The sequence below is a fragment of the Podarcis pityusensis genome (assembly GCF_964106645.2).
Source record: "Podarcis pityusensis genome assembly, chromosome: 6".
NCBI lineage: Eukaryota > Metazoa > Chordata > Lepidosauria > Squamata > Lacertidae > Podarcis > Podarcis pityusensis.
The window spans coordinates 12,815,672-12,843,593 of NC_138030.1; the positions used below are offsets into that span (position 1 = coordinate 12,815,672).

General features: G+C 41.7%; 1 protein-coding gene and 2 long non-coding RNA genes across 5 annotated transcripts in view; 2 read left to right on the forward strand and 1 right to left on the reverse strand.

Moving 5' to 3' along the window:
• Nucleotides 1-21,860, reverse strand: part of EDN3 (endothelin 3) — a 42,780-nt gene extending 20,920 nt beyond the window's left edge. Inside the window, exons 1-2 of one of the 3 annotated variants that reach the window (XM_081011634.1) lie at nt 20,544-21,860; nt 16,537-16,810 (exon numbers count right to left, since the gene is read on the reverse strand). In XM_081011634.1, the coding sequence (XP_080867760.1) occupies nt 16,537-16,810; nt 20,544-20,595 (326 nt within the window). In that variant the 5' untranslated portion in view covers nt 20,596-21,860. The remainder of the gene's footprint in view (nt 1-16,536; nt 16,811-20,543) is intronic. The other 2 variants (XM_081011632.1, XM_081011633.1) reach the window with 2 other exon arrangements.
• Nucleotides 1-27,922, forward strand: part of LOC308480336 — a 104,539-nt gene that overhangs the window by 47,873 nt on the left and 28,744 nt on the right. The window lies entirely within an intron of this gene.
• Nucleotides 45-27,902, forward strand: LOC308480248. Its single transcript, XR_013987947.1, has 7 exons — nt 45-1,319; nt 3,393-3,600; nt 4,386-4,462; nt 12,580-13,455; nt 19,670-20,223; nt 26,044-26,555; nt 26,988-27,902. It is a non-coding gene; the product is annotated as an uncharacterized lncRNA (long non-coding RNA).

Consider the following 27,922-nt stretch of genomic DNA (forward strand, 5'->3'; position numbering starts at 1 on the left):
CATTACTAATTCTTAAAGGCAGACCAAAAGCAACAGGTTGCTCCACACTACAAAATGACAACTCAATATTTGAGCGCAAAGGAACAAGAATAATTTGAGTTTTAAAACCCTTTTTTTTAAAAAAAAAAAACATGTTATTGGTGATGCCCTAATAGTAATCAGACTGGAAGTAATGGGGATAATTTTCAGCATTTGTGGCTTTGGCATAATAATTCAATGGGAGATATTACAATCAGCAATGTGAAACAGCTGTGTGGCAACAGCTGAAGGCAGAAGTTGACTGCATTTTGATTTCGGCAGCCAGGATCTCAGAAAACAATTGAAACTATACTTTTTGTAGCACAGTGGGCAAAAGTGAGAAGGGAACATTTCTTTATTTTTGTTCTCTTGTGAAGCACCCGAGCTAAAAATCAGCTACTGAAGTTAACCACAGCAAATAAAGAACCAGAATATATCGTGTGATTCTGGAATTGTCTTTGTCACAAAAAGGCCATAGATGTGTTCTAAAAATAAGTTCCAAAAATGAACATTGACACTGATTTGTTACGGCATTTAGTGCATCTGCCCTTGGTATTAATGAGCAATTCTACAGTTAGACACTTATCCAGAGCAATTCCTAGTTGCGCCAACTATTTTGTAACTGTTCTAGGTGGACTGAGGGGGGAAGGTGTGAAGTGGTAAAACATTTTGAAGTAATCTGCATTTAAAAGGGGGGAAAAGATTCTGGGGTTGCAATCCTAAACACATTTACTAGGCCCCTCAACACAGTTACTGTAGATTTACTCCAGAACATAAATGCACAGGACTGCAATAAAAGCTGCTCAAGAGCTGTCCAGAGTTCCCTGGAAAGAGGAATTGATTGCCAAAGCCACAAATCCTGTGAGGGGAATATGAAATATGGGTCTCCTTGGGTGGCTTTAAAAGGTGGCTTTGACTGAGGGCTCATCCATGCTTCTGCTTATCCAACGCCTAGAAAGCACAGTCTGAGAGGTTTTCCCCAGGGGAAACTTGCTCTTTACCACTAAATCGGAGAAACAACTGGAAAAACCGATTGGCGTTTGCTTTGATTCAGCGCTAAAGAGTGGTTTTTTTCCGGCAGGAAAGCGGCAAGACAAGCAGAAGTCTAGATGAGCACAAAATCTTGAAGCACGATGAGGCTATTAGTGGCAATGCTGCCGCCCATTCTCCTGACCCTGGCGCTATTTAGATACGCTCCGCCACTGACAGGAGTCTCCTCACAGCATGCTTAACAAACTACAGTTGCCAGGATGCTTTGGGGAAGCCATGACTGTTTAAAGTGGTGCAATGCTGCTTTAAATGTATAGTGCAGAAAGGACCTTGCTCTTTATTTTTTAATCTCTTCCTCATTAACTCCCTACCGCCATTGCTAAGCGACATCTCAAAGAAGGCGTCTTGCCCTTCCTCCACCATTGCTAAACAACACCTCATGGGAGTAACTGTCAGTTCCAACTGCCAACTTGAGGGAGTAACTGTCAGTTCCAGCCAGGGTGGATTTGATTTAAATCACGATTTAAATCACTAGTCAGTAAGAAGAAGAAGAAGAAGAGTTTGGATTTGATATCCCGCCTTTCACTCCCTTTAAGGAGTCTCAAAGCGGCTAACATTCTCCTTTCCCTTCCTCCCCCACAACAAACACTCTGTGAGGTGAGTGGGGCTGAGAGACTTCAGAGAAGTGTGACTGGCCCAAGGTCACCCAGCAGCTGCATGTGGAGGAGCGGAGACGCGAACCCGGTTCCCCAGATTACGTGACTACCGCTCTTAACCACTACACCATACTGGCTCTCGACTTGATTTAAATCACTAGGCAGTAAGACTTGATTTAAATCTCTTTTTTTACAGAAAGACTCATTCTTGCTGGTATAATCTTAATATTTACAACCAGATGAAGGTATCATTTTTGGAATAATACACTTTCAGAGTAGTTTTTACAGTTATATCACAAATTACTGATTTGGTTATACTATCAGAAATAGACAGATAATTATGAAATTTAATAAGTTAACTGTTTATATTTGCACAACTTTTCTGCTGTACTTTATTGGAACGAGAAAAATAATCATTAGTAACAATTTAAACTATTTAACTAAAACAATAACATGTTAACTGATGTGGTTAAAAGATTAAAAAAAACAACTACTGAGTTTTAGCTCATGTGAAAACTACTGAGTTTTAGCTCATCCTTATTTCCTGATGAATAGCCTTTGGACTATAACGTAACTTAAATAGAAAACTATCTTTAGAAAGATTTTTCCTCCAAAAGCATTTTATTTTAAAAATCCAATTTAAATCAAAAGAATCTGATATTTTTTTTTAAAAAACCGATTTTTTTAAAATTCTTTTTAAAAAAAAAAAAATCATTGATTTTTATCCACCCTGGTTCCAACTGCCAACTTGAGGGAATAACTGTCAACCAGCCGTGAGGGAAGAGGACTTGGAAGGAAATGGTTACTCAGATTGTGTCAAGAGTTGAAGGGGAATTTACATGGCAAACATTTCATTTGGCTGCTTTCTCACGGCAGGAGACCACTTCAGAATTAACTCATTTTAAATGGGTTTGCACCAGCAAAAGTAAACCTCACCGTACTCTAGTTCACTTTGTATTCACAATGTAGTTGATGTTAAAAAATAATAATTAAGTGCTTTATAATAAATGATTAGGTGCTGCACAGAACATTAAAAGATGTTCCTGCCCACACATTTCCAATTCCACAGACATGATAGAAAAAAGGTGGGGAAGAATGGGCAGGGAAGAGAAAAGCAAGTAAATGTGAAGCAGATATGGGGAACTTGTCCCAAGGGAACCTTAAAATAACAAAAAGCCACACGGTAAGTCAAGTATTTGCAAACATTGTAAGCTGGCTGGGAATAGCTCACCTAAGTAGGCCTCTTTTCAATGGCTACATGCATGTGGTTTCCCTTAAGTTGTATATGCAGTTAACAGGGGAGACGTGAAAAAGCTGTTTTAAAATGTATTCTATATTATAGCCAAAGTAGGTTTTATATTTAAATTAGAAGCACAGATAAAGTGTGCTTAAGAGACTATTGTGAGAGCACTTTAAATCTGCACACGAACATATTAACTGTCCTGCTGGATGTACAAAAATATCCATTTAGTCCAGTCTGGTTTTTGACTCTGAGCATGGTTGGTTCCTTTTATAGCCAAAGGCTGTTAATATCTGTCTGACATGTACATGATTTTTCCAGTCCCCTTCTACATTTGTGGCAGCAAATTCCCCAGGTTCATTATGTGCTTTGTCACAAGTACTTCCTTTAGTGGTGAGGAGTCTACCACTTCCATTGTACTGTTCTACTGTTATAATTTTAAAGTCATATGTAGTAGTTTAACATTCTGGTTTTTTTGTTTTATGAAGATCCCCTTTACAATAAAGACATTTTCAAGTAAAGCAGCAGAGCACTGAAACCTGGCCTGGAGCAATTCCAATTCTAGGTATAACTGTGATGTCAAATTCTACCACAGAGAGCAAAAGGAGTTCACAGAACTATGAATTAAGCCTCGTATGTCCCTTGGTAGCTGTGTTTCCTTGACGCCTCTGAGTATTCAACAGTCTGCTCCAAAGGGTGAGTGTTCATTACATTCTAAGGTGACTCAAAATTACATCACTCTCATAACCAATTTTAATGCAAAACTCAATACTGCACTTTAGGGCTTCTTGTAACATTTCTAATACTATGATTTCGCGTCACAAAATCTGTACAGAGAACATACAACCCTCTCCAAAACAAACACACACACACACACACACAATTTATTCAGGAGAGAATAATGATCAAAACAGTTTTGTATCTTGTTGAGCATTACCAGTGTGCTGTGATTTGGGCAAGAATGTAAGAAAAGCTATACTGGATCAGGTCAAAACCCAGCATCCTGTTCTCACAGTGAAGAAGCAAATGCCCATGGGAAGCATGCAAACAGGACCTGAGTGAAACAGCATTCTCCCCACTTGTGATTTCTGGTATTCAGAGGTATAATGCCTCCCGACAGTGGAGGACAGAAAATAGCCATCGTTGTTGTAGTCACTGATAGTCTTACCCTCTATGACCTTGCCTAATCTCTCTTAAAGCTATCCAAGTTAATGGCAATCACAACATCTTCTGGGAATGAATTCCAGCATTTAACTGTGCAGCGTGTGGGAAAAGCACTTTATTTTGGCTGCCATGAATATACTAACATTCAGTACTGTATTTGATGGCACCCGTTTCTACGATTACAAGAGAGGAAGAGAAATGCCTCCGTATCCAATTTTTCTATGCCAAGCATAATCTTATACAACTCTATCATGTCCCCTTTACTCACCTTCCTTCCTCAGACTAAAAGCTGTTAATGCAGTAACCTTTCTTTATAGGAGAATTGCTCCAATCCCTTGATCATTTTGGTTGATCTTCTCTGAACTTCTGCTAGATCTATGATATCCTTTTAGAGGTAAGAAATGTACCAGAAATGTGCACAGTATTTCCAGGATGGTGTTCAAAACTCACCAAAGATTTGTATAACCGCATTATGATATTGACAGTTTCATTTTCATTCCTGTGACTAATGATTCCTAACTCGGAATTCACATTTTCCACAGCTGCCACACCCTAGGTTGACATCTTCATCAATCTATCTGCTAGAACTAATTTTCTATGTGCCTGGAACAATCTTCATGTCAAAGAACAATCATGCGAGACACACTTGCAGTTCTACTACTTCAATGAGAACTGGGTCTTGCAGGAAGGAATGTTTAAATGTTTGTTATAAACATCTGCAATGTTTATTACTACTAGTAAATTTTTATAGAACCATCTATGTACGTAGTGCTTTACAAAGAACACAGCTGGCATCTTCCTCCTCCAAAGGGACTTTACACCCTAAGTATTTCAAATAGGCATTCAGATAATCTTTATTATCACACTCTGCATAATGTGGAATAACTCAGTGTTCGCCAAGACTTCAGTCACGTAGCAACATGGGCTCGTATTTTATTTCTATTCAGATATCCACCCTGCTTAGTAAAGCACAAGTAGGAAACCTTAGTCACAGGGGCCAAATGTGGCTGCCCAGATCCTCCCCAGGCCACAATCTTTACTGGCTCTGTTCCAGGCCCTCCTTTTGAGTGATTCTGCCAGGGTAGAGGTGGGAATGTGTCCTGGAACTATGATAATACCTCAGTTGCCTGGATGGATGGATGGATGGATGGAGAGATTTTGTGGGTGTGTAGAAAGCCAACCTGTTTGTGTTGGCTTTTTGCAGTATGGTAGCGCTGCAGAGAGCTTGCTGGGGAGACCATGCATTAAAAAGGGACTCAAAAATAACTTAAACAAGGTTTTAATAAGAAAAACAAAAACTCCTTTTACACTAAATACATTAACAAACAAACATGACCCAACCACCAACCCATCCCCCAGGGTAATGGGAGAGCTAGGTGCTGCTCCTTATATACTACACCCAATTGCCAACACAGCTTAATCAGTACAACTCGGCAGCACCTGCTATGTTTCACAGCTGTAAAGCTGGGTCTCGTTATCTTGCTCTGGCCCTTGCTTTGGCCCCTTAAAGACATACACATCGGGTGGAACAGTGATGAACCTTTACATTTAAAGAAACCATTCAACAGTTTGTGACTGGAATGTAGCCTACTATACAAAGGCGAGTGTCATATATTTTGAATCTGGCCCTGCCCAGAACTAGCATATGGTCCCTGAAAGGTCTCCCATGTAGGAATGCAGCCGTCAGGCTGCAAAAGGTTCACCATCCCTGTCATAAACTATGCTCTCAAATATATTTTCAATTAAAAATCAAGAACAGTAGAACTCAGCAAAACCAAAATAAAGGAAATACACACAAAGTTAAGACCATCAACTTGGACACAAAAATACCCATTTCCAGAACAATTATATACCTTCCCCTGGTCTGCAAAACAAGAAGATTTTAACCACCTACAGCCTGGGAGAGAGTATGCTTGACATAATTCCATGGCTAGGGAAACTTTTAAGTTCCTTCATGTGGGTAACACCACTTGGCTGGAAAAAAAAAACATGAAACAGGAGAGTCACATATCTCCCAAGTTTTTTTCTCCCTTTGCATAAAAGCAGCTGCTGGGGTGAGTTAACCCTTTCCCTAACACCATTTTCTATATGGAAATCAAGCCCTTTAGTTGGATCAGCCTTTTATTGCATAATTTTGTTGTTGTTTAGTCCACTGCCTCCCAAAGTTTGGTCAAACTCATGCTGGTAGCTTTGAGAACACTATCCAACCATCTCGTCCTCTGTCGTCCCCTTCTCCTTGTGCCCTCAATCTTTCCCAACATCAGGGTCTTTTCCAGGGAGTCTTCTCTTCTCATGAGGTGGCCAAAGTATTGGAGCCTCAGCTTCACGATCTGTCCTTTCAGTGAGCACTCAGGGCTGATTTCCTTCAGAATGGATAGGTTTGATCTTCTTGCAGTCCATGGGACTCTCAAGAGTCTCCTCCAGCACCATAATTCAAAAGCATCAGTTCTTCAGCAATCAGCCTTCTTGATGGTCCAGCTCTCACTTCCATACATCACTACTGGGAAAACCATAGCTTTAACTATACGGACCTTTGTTGGCAAGGTGATGTCTCTGCTTTTTAAGATGCTGTCTAGGTTTGTCATTGCTTAATTAAATTGCCTCATTTGGCCTGACCCCTTGGAAGTTACACCAAACCGTCTGTGCTAAAATAGTAAAGTTTAAAACATGCCAGGAACCCACAAAACAGCAGGGAATTAAAATGTCCAGGCATCAAGCACTGGCCATTAGAAGTCTTTTCGACTTAATAGGGAGAGAAAACAAAGGGTGGAAAGGTTTGTGGTGCTTCTGGAAAATGTTCAGCCTCTAGCAGATTGGCAGCTGCCCATTTGGCAGCAAGAGTTAATGAGGAAGGAATCTATTTGAATTCAATTATATTGTATACCTAAATTCCTTTTTAAATATGTTACTCGCCTTGAAGCTTTGGAATAAAAAAAAAGGTAGGAAGGAATGAAAATATAAACCAGCTAGCAGTCTGTCAGCATGTTGCTAATGCAGCAGAGCATGTGAAGAGGAAAACTTGGCATACCAATGTCATTGAGTAACACTGCCCAATAAACAACACATGATTCCAACACATCAGCGGGCTGGCACATTTATAACACTTTCCCACCCTTATTATTCTAGTTAACTCCCATTCCCTACAAATAAGCACGTATACTGTATAAGCCTGGATAGCTCAGTTGGCTAAAGAATGGCAGAGAATGATAACACCAAGGTTGCAGGTTCAATAGCTGTATGGTGCAGCTACATATTCCTGCATTGCAGGAGGTTGGACTAGATGATCCTCAGGTCCCTTCCAACTCTACGATTCTATATTATACCAGCAACCATGCCACATTTAATCATAGAATAACAGAATTGCTCCCTCCATACATCAGTTTATTATGCTATCACGAGGCTGGGCATTGCTTTCCTTTTGGGTGAAGACAGAGGCAAAGTGGGTGTTTGTCACCCAATAGCATTTCTCCATCTTCTCCATGCAGAGGACCTACCACTTGTTTGTTCTTCCTCTTGCTTCGAACATAGAAAACTTATTTTTAACCTCTCTTGCAAGCCTGAGCTCATTCTGAGCTTTAGCCCACCTGGCGTTCACCCTCCAATTGTTTACTACTCGTGTATACTCCTCCTTTCTTCCATTTCTTACACATGCCCTTCTTAACTCTCAGCTCATCGGTAAGCTCCTTACGCGGCCACACCAGTTTCTTTAGATGATCGTCTTCCAAAGCAACTACTCTATTCCAAACTTAAAAATGGAAAGCGTAATGCTGGTGGTCAACAAAAGAGGTTTAAAGATTGTCTCAAGGCAAATCTTTAAAAATGTAGTATAAACACCAACAACTGGGAAACACTGGCCTGCGAGCGCTCTGGTTGGAGAACAGCCTTTACCAAAGGCGTCATGGGCTTTGAAGACACTCGAACTCAGGACGCAAGGGAGAAACGTGCTAGGAGGAAGGCACGCTTGGCAAATCCACACCATGATCAGCTCCCTCCCGGAAACCAATGTCCCCACTGTGGAAGGACGTGTAGATCCAGAACTGGCCTCCACAGTCACTTACGGACTCATTGTTAAAACCGTGTTTATGGAAGACAATCTTACTCGGCTACGAGTGATCGCCAAAGAAGAACAAAGAAGAGATGCCTCAACCTTTTCTTTCTTGTTGGAATTGTCTGCTTTTGTGCCTTCATTAGCAGACCCATTCATCTAGGACTCCCTTCTCTTGAGTATTTCTGACCCAGTAGTGCCTTAAGCTTTCTGAAATCAGCCTTAGCTTGATTTACTTAGTGCATAAATCCTCAGAATAATTGAACAACCTGTCAATTTGTAGATAAATATTAGGGAGACAGAATCAAGTCTCCACTGTTTTCCAAATTTATCCTCACAACAACCCTTTGAGGTAGGGTAATGATTTACTCAGTATTGCCCAGCAAGTTTCAGGCATAAGCAGCTATTTTTGAACCCATGCATCACCCTCCCAGGTTCAGCAGCCTGCACTGTCAACCAAATTGCCAGTGTTGCACTAGCAAAAAGAAGGAGTAAGGAATCTACAGGAAATAACAATGGCATGTGGGGTAGAACTTCATGTCTTCCTATCTTTAACACCAGAGGTAGTTGGTGGCTAGACCAACTACAGTAGAGAATTTGGCTGCCTGAGTCTGAATAGTCATTCAGCATAGCAGAAAAGGCAAATCAAATTCAAAACAGTGTTTTCTATTTTAACACTCTTTCACAGTTTATTAGAAAGCACTGCCAATTTAAAAATGGAAAGCATATGATTGATTCATTGCAGAAGGCCCATTTTTCAACATTAAGGACCGGAACGAGCAATTCTGCACATATAATCCTACTAAGGTGAGCGGAATTTGATCAAGGATAACTGGCTCATTGATTGATTGATTGATTGATTGATTGATTGATAGTATGCTAAACTGAAATTATGTGAGATATTTATTCCCAAATTCAGATCTCAAATTTAAGCTGCCTCAGGCAAGAAGGTTTATCTAGACAGATAATGCTTTGGTACAAAACAACACTGATAAGAGTTTAACATTCAGTTGTATTTTACTGCACAAAAATGTGGCAGGAATGTGCAGCCTATTAAAGAGAAGGGTGCATTTATCATGTGTTTGAGGAGCTCATCTACACAAAAGCAGTAACTTACAGAAATCTATATTGTGTGAAAAGGCCCTCACCTTAAAAGTTCCCTAGCAGTACCTCTTTTTTATATATACTTAAAAAAGGTTCAGAGACTAAGGACAGAAGTGTGCAATCCTATAACAGTTTTCCAATAACAGTTTCCCAAGAAAGAAACACATGCTTATCATATGTGGTATGAAAAGCAGCCACATGTCTAATCTTTTCTCCTTTGAAAAATTACAAGTGGCAAACAGCAGATGTCCTGGGTCGCATTGATTAATGTTTTGAAGGGAACAGCCATAATTTGTTTATGTAGGTTCCTTACGAAACCAGTATCAGAAATTTCAAAACACAATACTTTGAAATAACCCTAAGTTTGCTCTAGAATGAGAATTCCAAATGCATTCTTATCCATGTCATCTTCCTTTAGCAGATAAATAAAGATAAAACAGAAGCTCAAAACGTGGCATATTCAATGCACGAAAATTGTGAATACTGAAATAATGTATTATTATTTGGGTCATGATTTAGCCTGCATTTTAAAAGAGAAATAGAGTTTAGAATGTCAATTCATATTCCTTTATTAAACCACTTCACTCACAGCATTTTAAAGGTTTACTTCTAAAAAGAATGCAATTTGTGAATTAGGCAAATGTACTAATGTATGGCACAGGTACACCTAGAGAGCCAGTATTAGCCACACCAATCTTTCAACAATTCACTCAGTACATTACTGTGTGGTATGTGGTATGGCAATTATTCTGTATTCCATCTCTGTGCCAAAGAGGAGAATTAGGATCAAGAATCATAGTGATATAACTTCCTGATTCCGGTGCACCAGGAATGGGGTCCCTCCCAACACCACAGGAGAGAAACAGACTGAGATAATCAGATGATGATAAGGGGATTTCATTATCTGCATTCCTCTTCGGTTGGAAGAGGAACCAGGCTCTCACCCGCAGTTTGCCTGGAGGTCTGGCACTCGCTTCCCCATGGAATGCGAGGGTAGGCAAAGGTACTGGGTGCACGGAGCACTCTGGCTGCCACAAACACACACCCCCCATCCCATTCCTGGAAACACAGGTTATGCTGTTAACTGGATTTTAATTGGAGAAAACTACAGGCACATGCCAGAGACGATGAGATAAGAAACTGCGAAAACAACCCAGCTACAAGGATGTGAAAGGTTTGGATTGAGAGCCAATTTCATTTGGTGAAAGAGACAATGCGGAGAGGGGAGCCCACAGTTTGCTTACTTAAGGTTTTTCTCTACATTTATGATACAGCAACCCCACCCCACCCCAGAATGGAAGTTTTATTTTTAAATATTTGCACAAGTGAGGATGGAAGAGATTGGAATATAATATGGAATTTAACAAAATTGAAACTGTGTGTGAGAGAAAAAGGAACTGAGAGGGAACCAGGGAAGAAAGGCTATGCTTTGAAAATATAGCGCAAAATGCACCCTAACCTCCATTATCCACAAAGGAATCTGTTTGAGATAAGGATAAATGGCCATAAATCAGTGGCAGGGAGGAAAGGAGTCTACCAGTTGCAAGAATAGAAGTTTTTGGATTAACTAACTGCCGTCTGGGTACAGACCGTTCTTTCTAGGCTGGAAAAATGGCAAAGATGGCTTGTTTACTAGAAACTGAATCACGGGACAAAGCGATGCAGTGACTTTTGAAAACTCTGAGATAACAATTTCTCCCAAGACTTGACTGGAACCATCAACAGTTGCAGGAATAAAGGATACAACACCATATATGGATGGAAAGACATCGTGGGGGTAAATGTCACACACAGGAAAGAATAACGATTGCAGCTAAAGTTCCTCACTTGAAACTTTATAAATTACCTATTATACCAACACGAATTGAAATCACAAGATTATAACTGTTATATAAGGGGTATTTATATCTGAATGGAAAGGAATGAAAATTATTACAATTTTGGAACACAGAAAAAATGTAGAAGAATGAACTTATCAACTCTAGCATGCGAGGGGGCCAGTTTAATTAAACTTTATAATTTGACATTTGAATAATTGGCATTAATAATTGTATCAATTGGATAAAATTGGCATTGTTATAATGAGGCTGTTATTGGAGCAATATACTACAGTGATATGGAAGCCAATAGCAGCATATCCTATCAAAATATCTAGCAAAAACCTTCACTTACTAGTACAAGCAAAATACTATAAAAGTGTACTGGAGCAAAATACTATAATTGTCCTGGAGCAACTATTACAGCTTTTCAGATATGCACCATGGAAAACTAAGCAATCTATCATCTGACAAAAAGTGCAGTTGAGAAAATCCATATGTGCAACATGATGGGATCCAGAGAAACATACTATTTCCAGTTTTCAAAAAAATCCTGTAGCATCTGGATTTCTCTTATGAAGTTATTTGCTATTACACAGGAGTTTTTAATTGAAAATGTATGCTTATATAGTTCTTTATGACACAGTGGGCACTGTTTTCAATTCCTGGCATTCATCTGTGAGAAGTGGAAAACATGCATCTGGGTGTCATACATTTTCTGTGTATATGGAATTTAAATGCTAACTATTCAAGCCACAAATCAAGTGTATTTAAAAGCTGGATGGATCTGAAGGACTGCAGCATTTTTGCAACGGTATCTTCATGAGGGTCAAATTAATCTGTATTCCAGTTTAATTCTAGTGCTGCTTTTGTTTCTTATAATGTATTTTAACATATTACAATTTGAATTCTATGAAATTCATATTGTAAACAATATATAAGAAATATTATAAGCAATAAAGAAACAAAATAAAAATCATATAGCATGTAACACAGCATATTACAATTGCTACAACAGGCAGAAGAATCAGTCCACTAATACCCACAGCCATGTTCAAGTAGTCCATAGGGGAAAAGGTCTGGAAACCACTGATCTATTCCACAATGCTTTGGCATTAGAATGCAAGGTGGCATTGTGATCTGTGTTAAGCAAAAACATGAAGTACATTCCCACTTTATACCTTTGTAACCTAAGCTTGTATTGACACCACAAATTCCAAGAGGTCAAACTCCAATGGCCTCTTCTCAAACACCTCTTGGAATTGTAGCTCTATGAAACAGGCAAGGGGCTAAGATCAAACAGGGAATTCTCTGCTTTCCATCAAACTACAATCATAGTTTGTAGGGATCAAATGGGAAAGATCATGACTAGTAAATAGATATAAACTCAATGAAAGTTCAGTAGTGCAGTCTTATGTCCCAAGAGCTCAGGAATCCAGCTTTTCAGAAAGGCAACAGTTGTATAGTATGTTCTAACTATTTGCTCAAGCAGAACACAGTTTGTACACATTTTCAGTGTGGCATGACACAATATTTTTCTTGCAGCATGTTGAACTGCAGAGGCTCTACACTAGCACTTCCGAATTGTTGTCCCATGGATCACCATGAATGGAATGCTGTTAAAAAAAAAGGCAAGTAACATCTAACAATCAAATGCTTCCTCTTTCCTGCTTCCACTTGCCTGTTTCTCAAGTACATAAAACAGCTTAAGCCACTCCGAACTAATGCTCTGAAAGAAGTGCAATCTAGGACATGACACCCTGCTTAGAAACCACCTGGAAACCACAGCCCACCTTAGAGGTTGGCATAACTCATGCTCAGTGATAAATATCTGCTTTGTCTATAAAGGTAAAGGTAAAGGGACCCCTGACCATTAGGTCCAGTCATGGCCGACTCTGGGGTTGCGGTGCTCATCTCGCTTTATTGGCCGAGGGAGCCAGCATACAGCTTCCGGGTCATGTGGCCAGCATGACTCTGGAAAACCAGAGCAGCGCACGGAAACGCCATTTGCCTTCCCGCAGGAGTGATACCTATTTATCTACTTGCACTTTGACGTGCTTTCGAACTGCTAGGTTGGCAGGAGCAGGGACCGAGCAACGGGAGCTCACCCCATCACGGGGATTCGAACCACCAACCTTCTGATCAGCAAGTCCTAGGCTCTGTGGTTTAACCCACAGCGCCACCAATTCCTGGTCTGGGGAAAACGTGGTGTATTAACAAAAACAACGGAAATGGAATTCTGCACATGCTAAAATGCACTATTATTATTTTGAATGATACAATACAGAGTTCCAGGGTCTAAGCCCCTCCAAGGTGTGGCTCAGCCTGTGGGATGCTGGCTTATGTGTTTATGTTTGGGTTTTTATCTTTTATAGTACTGAAATCTGATTTAAGCGATCTTGAGGAACCTTTGACTGAAAGGTAGGGTATAAATCTTCAAACTCAATGGCAATGGTATGGAGGATGCATAAAGGGCTACTCCTTCTTAGTCTAAAACAAGAACCAAACCGTACTGTCTTCTCACACACCCAGTAGAAACACAAGAGAAGGGTATGCTTGAATCTTGTCAACATGCTCATTTTCTATGGGCAGGTGTTAACTAGTCTCTTGAGGGAGCAATATGCAGTCTTTGCAGTCTGAAGCTGTATGTAGTCCAAGCCAAGGTGGAAACAACTGTTATATGTCTCCTCCAATGTTTATTTCACTTGTTTAATTAAATAGTGCTAACAATGTGCAGGGTGTTTTACAATTTGTATGAATATAAATGCCTGCCCCAAGAAACTTACAGTCCAAAATTGTAAACAGGAGTGGCAGGACAGGGGAAGTGGACAGGATAAACCTTTTGGGGAGGGGAGAGAATATATGTCAATAATTAAAAACTTTAATTAACCTGAATATACTTATCTTTTTACCTTTTGTCACATGATGAAATAAGAATAAGGAACCTTTTTTTTCTTTCATACAGTGCCTAATATGTTAAATGCATAACATTATTATTACCACTATAGTAAGCACCTAGCAATTTCACATGTCCAAGTAATAATAAATATAGCCCTGCAAATAAATTTACAAAAGATGCTTACCTACAACCCTTTTTCTAGCCTACCTGCTAACTTTATACATTCCAAGCAGCCACTGTCAGCCAAGGGATGGTTGAAAGAAAAATAAATACAGTGTTCCCTTCCTTGTTGCCTGAAGGCAATGCTTCACCACAGATGATTAGATAAGTGGCTACTTATAAGCCTGTAATAATATCATTAGCAGCCCAGTGTAACTCCAGTGAACCAACTGCCAGAACAAAATATTCCAAGTAGAAAGTATTTGTGATAGAGGTTCTAGAATCGTAGAATCACAGAATGGTATATTTGGGAGGATTTCCGAGGGTTGTCTAGTCCAACCCCCTGCAATACAAGAATCTCAACTAAAGCATAAATGACAAATGACCATCCAATCTCTGCTTAAATAACGAATATTTATTATAACTTGAATCTATTGGTTCGGGTCCCACCCTCCAGGGCAGGAGAAAACAAGCTTGTTCCATCTTTCATGTAGCATATCATATCTCTCAGTCTCCTCTTCTCCAGGCTAAACATAACAAACACTCTCAACCGTTCCTCATAAGGCTTTGTTTCTAGACCCTTGATCATCTTGGCTACTCTCCTCTGCACACGTTCCAGCTTATCTATATCCTTCTTAAATTGTGGCACCCAGAACTAGACATAGTTGTGGTCTGAGCAAGGCAGAATTGAGCAGTAATATTACAAATTTATAGAAAGGGGGGAAAGAGTAAGGGAATTATGTGTGTGTGTGTGTGTGTGTGTGTACTTCTTGCATGCCAGACTGTGCTGTCCATAGATTTTTGTGGAATTCTTGAAATGTCTAGTGAAAAGGGTGGGATATAAAAATTAACTCCTAACTTTAACATGTGCCAGATGCACAAATTCAGCAGCTTCCTCCCAAAAAGAGAAGGGGAACCTTTTCCAGCACTCACTTTCATTGTAAAAATGAAAAATAAAAAAATCCTTCCTTTTTTTGTAAACACTATTGGGGCAGTACTTCAGCATCTGAATTATTTTTGTCAAATTAGTTGTCAGCTACAAAAATAATTCCATCTATAGGTTCAGTGGCACGTGGTCTAAACTGAGCCTCTTGGGCCGGATTGAGAAGGTGAATGGGCCGCATCCGGCCCCCGGGCCTTAAGTTGCCTATCCCTGCTCTTGGGCTTGCCGATTGGAAGGTCAGCGGTTCAAATCCATGCAACAGGGTGGGCTCCCACTGCTCTGTCCCAGCTTTTGCCAACCTAGCAGTTGAAAAGCACACCAGTGCAAGTAGATAAATAGGTGCCGCTGCAGCAGGAAGGTAAATGGCGTTTCCGTCATGGTCCTCAGTGTGCCAGTAGCGATTTAGTCATGCTGACCACATGACCCAGAAAGCTGTCTGTGGACAAACGCCGGCTCCCTCGGCCTGTAAAGCGAGATGCGCGCCGCACCCGCCTTTGATTGGACTTAACCGTCCAGGGGTCCTATACTTTTACTTTACTTACTTCATACTCCAGGATCTGGTGAAGACACTGCAATATTTGGGGTAGGAAGCAGGCATCTACAAATCCACTTGCTCAGTTTAATACCCCAGGCACTCGGGTGAACATCCAGCAGCTCACAACCCCTCTCCCTTCCACACTGAAATACAGCCAACTGCATTCGTATTTCTACATGGAGAAGACAAGAACCAGCATCGCCACACCTCTCCTCTGCATGAGGAGGTTCCTCACACAGCGGCCCAATGCTGCCATGCCGGAGCTGTCAGACCTGATCCAGGGGCAGAAGAGAAGGTGCGCCACTCGTCTGCTGGAGTCTGGCATGTGAGGGAGCTGCCAAGGCAGCTTCCTCGCATGATGGCCCAGCACCACTGGGCTGCCCAGTCCACCGGGGGGCACTTGCCCCACTGGGGCACCAGCAACCTGTGCTATGCCACTGTGGGTGAGAATAAGTAGTGACTGGTAAGAAAGCCAAGCCATTGTTTGCAGACTCAGAACTGGAAGGAATTTTCATGCCAGTAAGATCAGCTACTGACTCTGTTCAGTTTTTGCCTTCCTATCCAATAGTGCCTTTGCACAATTCACTAGGGCTATTATATGAATAGTTTTACTCATTGGTTCCTTGCTTGGAGGTTACTCCACTTTGATTCACTTTATCTTATCCTATTTTCAGCTTCTGGTACACTAGCTAGACGATACAAATCAAACTGTGTATAAACACGTGCACACAAAGTCAGTTATATACAGCCATTGGAATCGCAGCCAAACTCCACAGAAGAGCTACATAAACAACATCTAAGAGATGTATACAAACTAATTCCGTATCTTATTCATTCAGCATCACCAGACTATACCGTTATGCAGATTAAAGTGTATACTCCACATGTAACAGTGCATGTGGAGTATATAAAACAGCAGGGAGATTCACTTTTCACACATTATTTAGAGCAAACCTCCTCACTCACTCTGGGGTGTTGATCCAGATTATGTCCAGGTGGCAGTAATAAACACACTCCTTATCTTTGTAGGTGTAGCAAGTGCAGCGCTTGGCTCTGTGGTGTACCTCCGGTGGGCCAGCCACTTTCCCCACGGTGGCGTTGCCGGCTGAAAGCAGCCCTCCTACTGCTGTCTCGTTTTCTTTGCTGACCCTCCCGTGGGGCCCTGGAAACCTCAGCTCACTGTTGCTGCTACTGCCACCACTGTAGAGCAGCAGGGGGCGAGAGACGGGCAGTGAGAAGCCTGCAAAGTCGGGGAGAAAATAAAAGACAACGTTTAATCAGAAGGGAAAGCTTCTATTTCTGCAGTAAGGCATTTAAGACCAATAAAAAGGCAGCAACATCTGGAACAAGATTTAAAGGACCATTGACTGTCACAATCCTTAGCATGTTTGCTCCAAGTTAATAGTTGTTTTTTATTACTTTTTAACATATGGAATGGAAACTGCAATAAATCATGAACATCTATTTATGCTAATCAACAACTGAGACTTCCACCTATGATTACATGTTTTCAGACATCATAATAAACCACAGCTTATTGAGACACTGGATAGCTCAGTTGGTTAGAGCGTGGTGCTGATAATGCCAAGGTTGCAGGTTCAAACACACCCCTCTCACCTCCTGTGTCAAGGCCATGAAGAGCTCAGAAGCTTTCTCTTACAGTTTGATTCACCATGACCTGTTATGCCATCTGAGCAAAGAAAAACTATGCTAGGGTTTGTTTGAAACAAGAGAGCTTCAAACCACGGAGTGTAACATTATACAGCTATTAATCAGGAACAGAAGTGAAACTTCCAATCCACTTCTCACAGTCACGCTGGAGGAGTGGAAAGCTGACGAGCTGAAAGCTTGCACAGGCTGATCCATCTCATAATAAACCAGTTTATCATAACATCTGAACATGGCCAATGGACGCATATCACTTAGCCGTGGTTAATAAATCATAGTTTAATGAACCATGGTCTACAAAGCAGGACACTAAGTGAGTAGGACGGCGTGCATGGCATTTTAAGCCACAGTCTAGCATTAATGAGCAGATCACTCCCACTTTGCTAAAAAGAACACAAGAAAAGTCTACTGGTTCAGGACAATGGACCATCTAGTCCAACATCCTGTTCTCACAGTGACCAACCAGATGCCTATGGGAAGTCTGAAAGCAGGACCTAGAATCATAGAATCATAGAGTTGGAAGAGACCACAAGGGCCATCGAGTCCAACCCCCTGCCAAGCAGGAAACACCATCAGAGCACTCCTGACATATGGTTGTCAAGCCTCTGCTTAAAGACCTCCAAAGAAGGAGACTCCACCACACTCTTGGCAGCAAATTCCACTGTCAAACAGCTCTTACTGTCAGGAAGTTCTTCCTAATGTTTAGGTGGAATCTTCTTTCTTGTAGTTTGGATCCATTGCTCCGTGTCCGCTTCTCTGGAGCAGCAGAAAACAACCTTTCTTCCTCCTCTATGTGACATCCTTTTATATATTTGAACATGGCTATCATATCACCCCTTAACCTCCTCTTCTCCAGGCTAAACATGCCCAGCTCCCTTAGCCGTTCCTCATAAGGCATCGTTTCCAGGCCTTTGACCATTTTGGTTGCCCTCCTCTGGACACGTTCCAGTTTGTCAGTGTCCTTCTTGAACTGTGGTGCCCAGAACTGGACACAGTACTCCAGGTGAGGTCTGACCAGAGCAGAATACAGTGGCACTATTACTTCCCTTGATCTAGATGCTATACTCCTATTGATGCAGCCCAGAATTGCATTGGCCTGAGCACAACAGCACTTTCTTAGTGGGAACATAAAACCGCAATTCTTGACTTAGTGTTCTATCCAAACCAGGGATTGTGGCTTAATTCAATCCCAACAAACCATGGGCATAGCCAGGGTGCTTCCCCCCAAATCAAGTAAATAAATAAAAATACTTAACTAATTGACCAATTGCACTGAAGATAATTCAGTTCTGCCTCTCCCCCCCAATAAAACTTGCCCCCCCCCCAAAAAAAAAAAAGTCCTGGTTACGCTCATGCAACAAACCATGATCTGAAGCCAGATTTTGCTTGTAGTTTGTTTGGAGAAAAACAAATCACAGTCAACAATTTGGACACCATAAACCAAGGGCAGTTTTGTTGTTCCTGCTCATGCAAGGGGAGGAGCAAAATGAGACTGATCCATGCATTCCTGGTAAAATATTAACTATGGCTTACCTGAGAACAATGCCAATGAGGGAAAAGTTGAGCAAATGGATGAAAAGAATACAAAGTCGTACATTGATTGTCAAACTGCACTACTTTGCCAAGTATAACAAGCACGAATTTCTCCTAAGCTGCCAGTATACAGATATCAGAAGTCTTTTATTGATGTTGGAGGACCACTGGCTTCAACATTTGCTCTTGGCCACTAGAAATGTGCAACTTATCCCTCGGAGTTGTGCAACTTCTAGATCCTGAAATGCAGGAAATACTCCAAAAATTCCTTGAATAATTTAGTGCCATATTACGCTGTGAGAAAACCTCTCACCAAAAGCGTGCTGCCTTGTAACAAGCCATAGCATGCAAGTTAGAGGCACATTTTATTGTCATCTGCCAGATCCTTCTGGCATGCAGGATTTCAAGGGAGATCAGAGCAATACCTGCAGGGATGACAGTGCAATCTTAGAGGTGCACTCCAGGCATCCTCACTTCTACAAGCAAAAGATCCTAGATGCAACCAGTACACAGTGCAGTACAGCCATGTGAGATACCCAAAATAATGCAGTATTATTTCCGTCAGAGAACTTCCTGGTGGAGACAATACCGGACTTTTTGCGTCTTCAAAGCATTTCAGATAGACTACTAAGATGATTCTCGCAACCCCTTGGTAAGGCAAGCAAGAATGATCAACACCACTGCAGCCAAGAGACAGTGGTTTTGCTATCCTTAATGCTATGATGAGAATGTGTTACTGAGGTTAGATTTCAGCCAGGGATTTATTCCCAGGCTCCCTGTTCATCACAGCCACAGCACGAGAAAACATTCTTCTTTGTTCAGCAGCAAACGTGCATAACTCCAAAGTACACATAATCAATATAATACTTTGGAAAGGTCTCTGCTTTTTATTTTTTAGAAAAATTGTCAGATTTCCTTGACCCAGAAAATCCTACATATTTCATTTGAGGGACAGTTAATATGGAAAGGTGGGTTTGTAATTTTTTGTTGCCAAATAGCATTATTTTTAAAAAGCAAGGGGATGGAAAAGCAGTTTTAAATGTTTGGTGTTTGGTTTGTTTCTATTTTTTATTGCTAATTGTTGTTTTTAATTATTGTACAGTGTATTTTTTAATATTGTCTTGCTTTTAAGTCACCAAGGGAATAGTCATTGATGTAGCCATTTAAATTTTATAATTACTTAACATTTCAGAAGTTATAAGCTTCTGGCAAGATTTTGTTGTTCCTATTTATTCTGTTTGGTATTCCATAGAGCACATTGTTCTTTAAGTTTTATATTTATTATACAGTATTGTATTATTAATAATAATGCTGTTATTGTTAAACAGAAGAAACAGTGTTTAGAATTTCTCTAATGCCATTAAGAGAACTCTATCTTTGATCTTGACTCTACAGTTACTAGGAGGCACTAATGCCCATAGGATTTGAAACTTCAGTGTACTTAACGCTCAGGTATGTGGGTATAGGATTGCAATCTTCCACTGCAATCCTACACTCAACTAGGAATAAGACCCATAGAACTAAACTAGATTTATCTCTGAGACGTGATAGGATTGCACAGCTCAAAACCTATCCACATTTACTAGGGAAGTAAGCCAATTCAAGGGCTGGGTTTTGAGTAAACTAGTTACGGATCGCGCGGCTAATCGCTGCAAAATCGAATTCTTGTTCACTATCACCGCTCCCGGGAATCCCTTCCGAGAAAGCGATCAGAAATAACCAATACAATCGATCTCTTTCTCCGCCACCTTTGTTTGGTTTGGTTTTTTTACCTGTACTCGAGATAACTGTAAGCCCAACAAGTACCAGGAATCCCAGCTCCATTAAATCCAATGGGAAGCTTCGCAACTTGCAGGCAAACACAGACGGCGAGGAAGAAGGGGCTGGCGGGGCGGGGCGGGGAACCCCCGTAAGACTTGCGCGTGCAAATATACTCCTGACGGAAGAGAAAATCCCGGGTCGCGGCTACATGGAAGTTCTCCTCCCGGACCTGTTTCCTCCACGCGCCGAGGAATTAATGGCGCCTGGGGTCTTGGATTGCCGGTTGCGCCCCCACGCCGCTTGCCCTCCAGCTCCCTCTTTGCAGAACTAGTCCCGAAGAAAGCGTTGCAAAGCCAAGACGCGCTCCATAGCTCGCCTTTCCTTTCCTCTCCCTTCTTCTCTCAGCACCTCTCGATCCGATCCGAAACGCGCGTTCGGGGCTTCCCACGCGCGCACCGGCACAAACCGCTTCTAAGCGAGACTGCCGAGTTGCTATGGTCTTTCTTCGTCTCCTCCTGTTTCCAGCATCGTGCTGCAACGGCAGCTTTGCCCAGGTAAGTGCCGAGAAAAGCAGCAACGCCGGACACTCCTCCGCCAAGGCGAGCCACCTCTCGCCAAAACAGGGTTTTGCGCGCGTTTCTCATCCCATCACTTGCACCGAGCTGTTAAGCGAGCCGTCGGAGGAGGGGTGGGTTTAGGAATGAAGGCGGGGCCTGGGAGCTGGCTCTGGTCCTGATTGGTTCCGCCCCAGCCCGGGTTTTGCATACGGAGCAGCGGAGAGTTGGCATTAGCTCGCAGGTTGCATCGTGGAGAGGTTGTAAGTGCGTCCACAGCCACTGCGTGTTACGCAGCTTGTATAAAAAGCATGTGCCCATAGCCAAGCCCCTAACTCAATAAAAAATCAAGACAAATCTGAGGTTCTTTCCCCTCCTAACAAAAGCCGTCCCCCCACCAACAAAAATCCTGGCTACGCCCATGCATGTAAAGTATACAGAAACGGTTTAATGTGCAAAGTGCTTAGCAATCTTGAATCTTTGCTGGCTATCCTATCCTGAGCGTGCCTGCCCCGCCCTACAACACCCAGGGACCGGGGCCAGAAGCAGCAGTTGACCTGTTGGAGCTGAGAGACAGGAATACTGTATGACCAAAGTCCATAGCTGTCAACCTTCCCTTTTTTTGCGGGAAATTCCCTTATTCCAGCGCCGTTTCCCACTGCTATCCCGGATTGTTAGATATCCCATAGACTGTCCCCGGGACAGGTGAGGCTGCTGATCCCTTATTTTCGAGGCTGCTGATCCCTTATTTTCAAATCTGAAAGTTGACAGCTATGCCAAAGTCGTAAACAAAGACTACTAGGAAATAGATCAGGGTTGTGAACCTGAGACTCAGGGCAAGGGAGTAGGAACGAGCCTACTGTCCAAAGGCAAAATTTGCATTTCTTGCTCCAGCCACTTTTGCCTGTGTTCCCTGGAAGGTTGTCCAGAAGGGAATGCAATCCTCAGAGTGAAAAATATAGCCTACTCCTGGCATAGATCAAAGATGGGGAACCAGCTGTAGCCCTCCAGATATCACTGGATAGCAGCTCCCATAATCCCTGAGTATTGGCTATGCTGACTGGAGTTGATGGGAGTTAAGAGTTCAACAACAAGGACAACTCTCAGGCACTGAGAGCACTTGAACCCAGATCTAAGCCTGTCAACTAGATCAGTGGTTTGACAGCTTCCTAACTTCATAGAATCCTTCCCATGTCATCTACCAAGACAGTGGATTCTGGGCCACATATGTTCTAGGGCACACTCTCCCCTCATAGAAGACACTGACGAAGGCCTCCTTCTGTCAACTGAGAAGCCATCTCTTTCAGCTGCACATTGCAGAAGATTTCTATTGGTGGATAAGCTGTGTTTCCAGGAAGTTTGTCTGCTGTTACTGCACTAATAATTAAGGAATAGCTGTGGGATGTGAAACACAGAGCAGTCAAGTACAACTTCCTGTTTCCTCCTAGGCTGGGACAGACTTCCTCTACATGTGACCAGAGGTGGGCGTGGCCTCACCTGTGCAGGTAACAAAAGCATAGGACTGGCCGCCATCTCTCTCTCTCTCTCTGACTACATTTGTCGAAGAAGCAACATCTGCTTAGCCTAAGATGCTCTCTTGGCTTCCAGCCAAGCGAGAACAAAGGGACTATCTCTTTATGGGATTGATTCCAGGTATATTACTTTTGTAACGTAAGTCTGCCTTCTGCATAGCTGTCAACATTTCCCTTTTTTTAAGGGAAATTCCCTTATTCCGAATAGGATTCCTCGCAAGAAAAGGGAAAAGTTGGCAGCTATGGCCTTCTAGGATCCATCTGTGAACAGAATGAGTGAGTAAACTCTTTTTATACTTTTATAGAAGACTGTGTCATGTCTATTTCTTTTATGAGGAACTAAAGGGGAAATTATCAGGTAAATTATTTTAGAGGCTTTAGTGAGCCTGAGCAAATGCATCCACTGTTCAAGTTTAAAAAGGGGAATGTTACTCTGCTAAATTGTAGAACTTGTTAACACAAGTTGGAAAGAATATAATCAAACAATATATCCTCTCCTGCAGCCCTGAACAGATATCCCACAATAGCAGATAACCTTCCAAGGAACTCAAAGGGTCCTCCAGAACAGTTAGAAAATTGTTGCTCTAAAGTTGACTAATTGTTACTTATAAGTAAGGTTGGGGGGGGATAAGCACCCCAACCCTAATAAGTTTACTAAGAAAGCATCACTTTTTATTTCAATGGTACTTGTTGGGTAGCCAGCTCAGTACTCAGGGACGTCAAAATGCTGGGAGGCGCTTAGAAGCAGCTGCCACCCACTTCCATCCTCAACAACTGAGGAACAGGACAGAAGCTGCAGCAGCAATAGCCTCCGTGCCTCTAAACTTTTATAGATGGAGGTCTCTGGGTAAGGTGCAGGCAGTCTTGCTTCCAGACCATAAAGAAATGATGTGCAGTTTACAAGGGTATTCAGTACTGGTTGTGCTTATTAAAGTTTATTTGAGAACAACTTGGGAAGGAAGGTTACGGTAATTCCTCCTTATTGTAGGTGAAAGCCAGATTTCAGCTGCAACGAAAAATATTCCCAGCACTTCCCAACACAAGTACCAAATTCATTTCATTACAATAGCATGTTGCAGATTCCTCACTGATATACTGCACTGCAGATTTACAGTTATTGTGGCCTTTTTCTTCTTTACGGGAGATGAGTTACACAGGTAGACTATAACCCTGCAATATGTTATACCCTGGGACGGTTGACTCTGGCTAAAAGTCACAGGTGGGGCCATTGCTGGGTGAGCAAAGTAATATGTGTGCGAAACGCCCTGATTGAACTGTAATAAACTGAAGAGCAGCTTCTAGAGTGCTATAATTCACAAGTCTGGCTAAGTGCCCTTGACACGGGAATGGCTCCATTACAGCAGGAATTACTGTGTGATTGAAGCCATAATACAATAAACTGACCTCTGTGTACTGGCACATCATTGACACTATGCATATTGTGTCAGAGTACAGTTTCTTTTTTTCTTTTCTGAAAACCACAATACTGTTAGCAGTTGTCAGGCTGTAGGCCAACACCTCAAACTACAACTTACTGTCGGAAAATATTCAGAATGATTTACAGCACACAAATGCATTGCTTTATATCTGGGTGTTCTAGATACTGCTTTATATCTGGGTGTTCTAGATACTGCACTGATTCACTGCACAAAGTACCATATTTCACTTATTCATAGAAAATTAAAATGTACTAAGAAGACAGTTTCCTGTTGCAACGCATCATTGCAACCAATGATACATTTATGAGGGCTATGGTTCTTGGTTTTTATCATTTCCTTTGTTCAGATGTTGCAAAATTCCTTCTCTTTCCCAAGCAATGAAATCTTCATACAGCAATAAGGAAGAACAAGGGAACAAATCATAATTTTATTTTGTATTTATTAACTCTTGTTGACTCAGTTCCAGAGGAATAGCTGCATCAGTCTGTTGTAGTAAAACAATAGAGTCTGTCCCATCCTAAAGACTAACTGATTTATTGTGACATAAGCCTTCATAGGCTAGAGACCACTATATCATGTAAACTGTACTGAGGAGACAGTCTCACTCAAATAGTCTAATCACCATTTTCAGATTGCTCAAGTTTTTTAAAAATAAGATATAATAAACTCTGACAGTAAGGATATATCCAGAAAGCATGCTGGAGAGTTCACAGTTAGCCATCCTTGATTTAGAGGCAGCATCAGACAAAAGTGGTCCAGGATATTTTGTCGCCTGAAGCTGAACATCTAAATGGCACCCCAGAGTGGTAAAAATAAAATAATAAGCTAGGCAGGTGGCACTATGCTGCTTTTTAATGGCATACCCAAATTTGCTGTTTGAGTATGCTGAATAGCAGCTCTGGCCCTGACACAGGTGGCCAAGGGCTTTAAAATCCACTTCTTTCTCAACATAGATCCATCTTTGGTTCTTTTGTCTTCAAACGAAAATAGACAAATGACAGCTAATTCCTGAGCTGCAGTGTAAGAGTGCAACTTAGACATCAGACACAATTACTAGAGAATCAAACACTGGTTGGGCTGTCAGATTTCCTTTACTCTTCCCTTTAAAAAAAACAACTGGGTGTGTGTGTATTGTTTTCATTTGTTACTATATTGTGTATTTTTGTTTCTGTATTGTAAACCACCCTGAGATCCTCAGATGAAGAACCGTATAGAACTTCCTCAATTTAATTAAATTTGTTAGGTTTGTATATATACTGCACTTCATCCAAAGATCTCAGGGTAGTTCACAGTGTAAAAATGCAAGATCAAAACACAAAATGCATAATAAAAACAAGAAGTTGATAATTTTTTATTTAAAAAAAATTAAATGACCATTCATACAATAATCCACTTAGTCATTCCTTATTAAGTCAACGAAATGAGAGTGAATCCTGTCCTGGATTCCTTGGAGGAAGGACAGGATTTTGTAAAGAGACAGAGAGATAGAGAAATAAAATAAATATTCCCTTACATTCATCATGTGCTGAAGAGCCAAGGAGTGCTTGGTCATTGCACCCAGTGCAAAGTCAGCTTACAGTCATAAAATATATTTCCTACTTAACAGCAATTAAAGTTCAGAATGGAACATCTTAGCCAATGCTTTGATCTAGCAACTTTCTTTGGGATATAATACAAATGACGTTTCCAACGCCAAAAGAAGGCCTTTGCTAAATATGTGAATAAAACAGCTTGAATTCTAGAAGACTCTGGCTGCTATCAATCAAGGCTGGGTTAAACATTTCTGTGTTTTGACTGTAATGCATCTGTGGGGTGGCTTGCCAAGAGATGGATGTCACCTGTAACTTGAGAATAGTTAGATGCCTGTTTGTTACATTTTCCTTACTGATTGAAACAAGAATTGCTTTAAGCCTCATGTGTGACAATGCCCCACAAATAAGAGCTAAATTTTGTCAGATTGCGCCATCTATCTTTATTCCGTTTCAGATAGTTGTTGCTGGAAAAATCCCATGAAGCCCGAAATAGATGCTCTCTTTCATTGGGCAAGCAACAATATTAAAGTGAAATCAGGAATTTCATGCAGTCTTTTACTAAGGCAAAAAGTGTGTGTGTGTGTGTAAAAGGCACAATTCACCCATTGAAGCCCCATTGATCTCAGTGGGAGAGATGTATGCATATGCTTAACTCTTCAAAATGCTTAATTTTGGCTGGCTTGTACTCATAATGCTACATATAGTTAGGTTGCTTAGGTTAATCAGACCATCGAAAGCTCTGATAAAAGAAGGAATCTCTCAAATGTCAATGATCAGGGACATTTCCAAAGTAATCCCATTTAAAGTGATAAGTTGAATACAGTTGTGATATCATGACTCTTCGTTGTTCATTCAAATGAACTTGGTTTGGGAGTTCCAAACATAATTAAATGGTTCCACCCATTAATTCCCCAAGAGGGTTAAGTCAGTGGACAATGCCTCTCATTTTCTATTGTCATAAGAACAGTGGCGTAGCATGGGGGGTGCAGGGGGGGCCGGCCGCACCGGGCGCAACATCTGGGGGGGCGCTCGCACTCGCAGCTCTCTGCCCCTACCTGGCTCACTCACTCTCTCTCACTGCAGTGCTGGCTGTGCGAATCCGATCCGAGCCGCTGGGTCGCCGCCCACTGTGGAGGGGGTGGGTGCCAGGCGTGAGGTGCGGAGAGAGAGCGAGGGACGATCTGGGGGAGGGACAGTGCAGCGGCCGCCCAGCGCAGCGCTGAGCGCGGGAGAGAACCACACCAGACCAGACCAGGCAGCAGCAAGAAGAAGCTGGCAGCGGCGGCAGGTTAGGGGTTAGGGGGCGCAAATTACTTGCCTTGCCCCGGGTTAGGGGGCACAAATTACTTGCCTTGCCCCGGGTGCTGACAACCCACGCTACGCCGCTGCATAAGAAAGGTTGGGTGTGCATTTTTTTAGTTCTGTGCAAATGTCACAATTTATAGCATAGCAACAACAGTCCAATCCTGCATAGAGTACGGCACATCTTAGCACATGGTTCAATATGCCTGGTTCTGCATAGGATCGGGATGAAGGGGGGGAGCGATGAGAAAGGACTGTAATATTATTATTTTTAATCCCACAAAAACATTTTATTTATATATATATTTGTAAGCAAGCTTTTCATAGGCATGGGCATCCTGGTGCACATATTCCACTGTTATGTTCACAATGGGGAGAGGTGATTAGCTTATTATTATAATTTTGCACACATGGATCTACTCCTTCCATTGAAATTAATGAAACAGCTTGCCCACTTAACAGCTCAGTGAACTAATGCACACATGTGTATTAATGTGATGTCCTAGCAGTCTCTCAAGCTTGAGACAATCAGAAAATAAAACAATGGTTCTGAAATATTTAACAGCATAAATTTTAAAAGGAATAACATTTTTCTAAAAACAACCAATTTTCTTTCTCCAAATTTATCTGAGTTTCATATGGCTCTCTCTTTGAGAGCCACTAGGAAAGTACCGTATGTCCCATGGACTGCAAGAAGATCAAACCAATCCATTCTTAAGGAAATCAGCCCTGAGTGCTCACTGGAAGGACAGATTGTGAAGCTGAGGCTCCAATACTTTGGCCACCTCATGAGAAGAGAAGACTCCCTGGAAAAGACCCTGATGTTGGGAAAGATGGAGGGCACAAGGAGAAGGGGACGACAGAGGACGAGATGGTTGGATAGTGTTCTTGAAGCTACCAGCATGAGTTTGACCAAACTGCGGGAGGCAGTGGAAGACAGGAGTGCCTGGCGTGCTCTGGTCCATGGGGTCACGAAGAGTCGGACACAACTAAACAACTAAACAACAACAACAACAACAGGAAAGTTATCA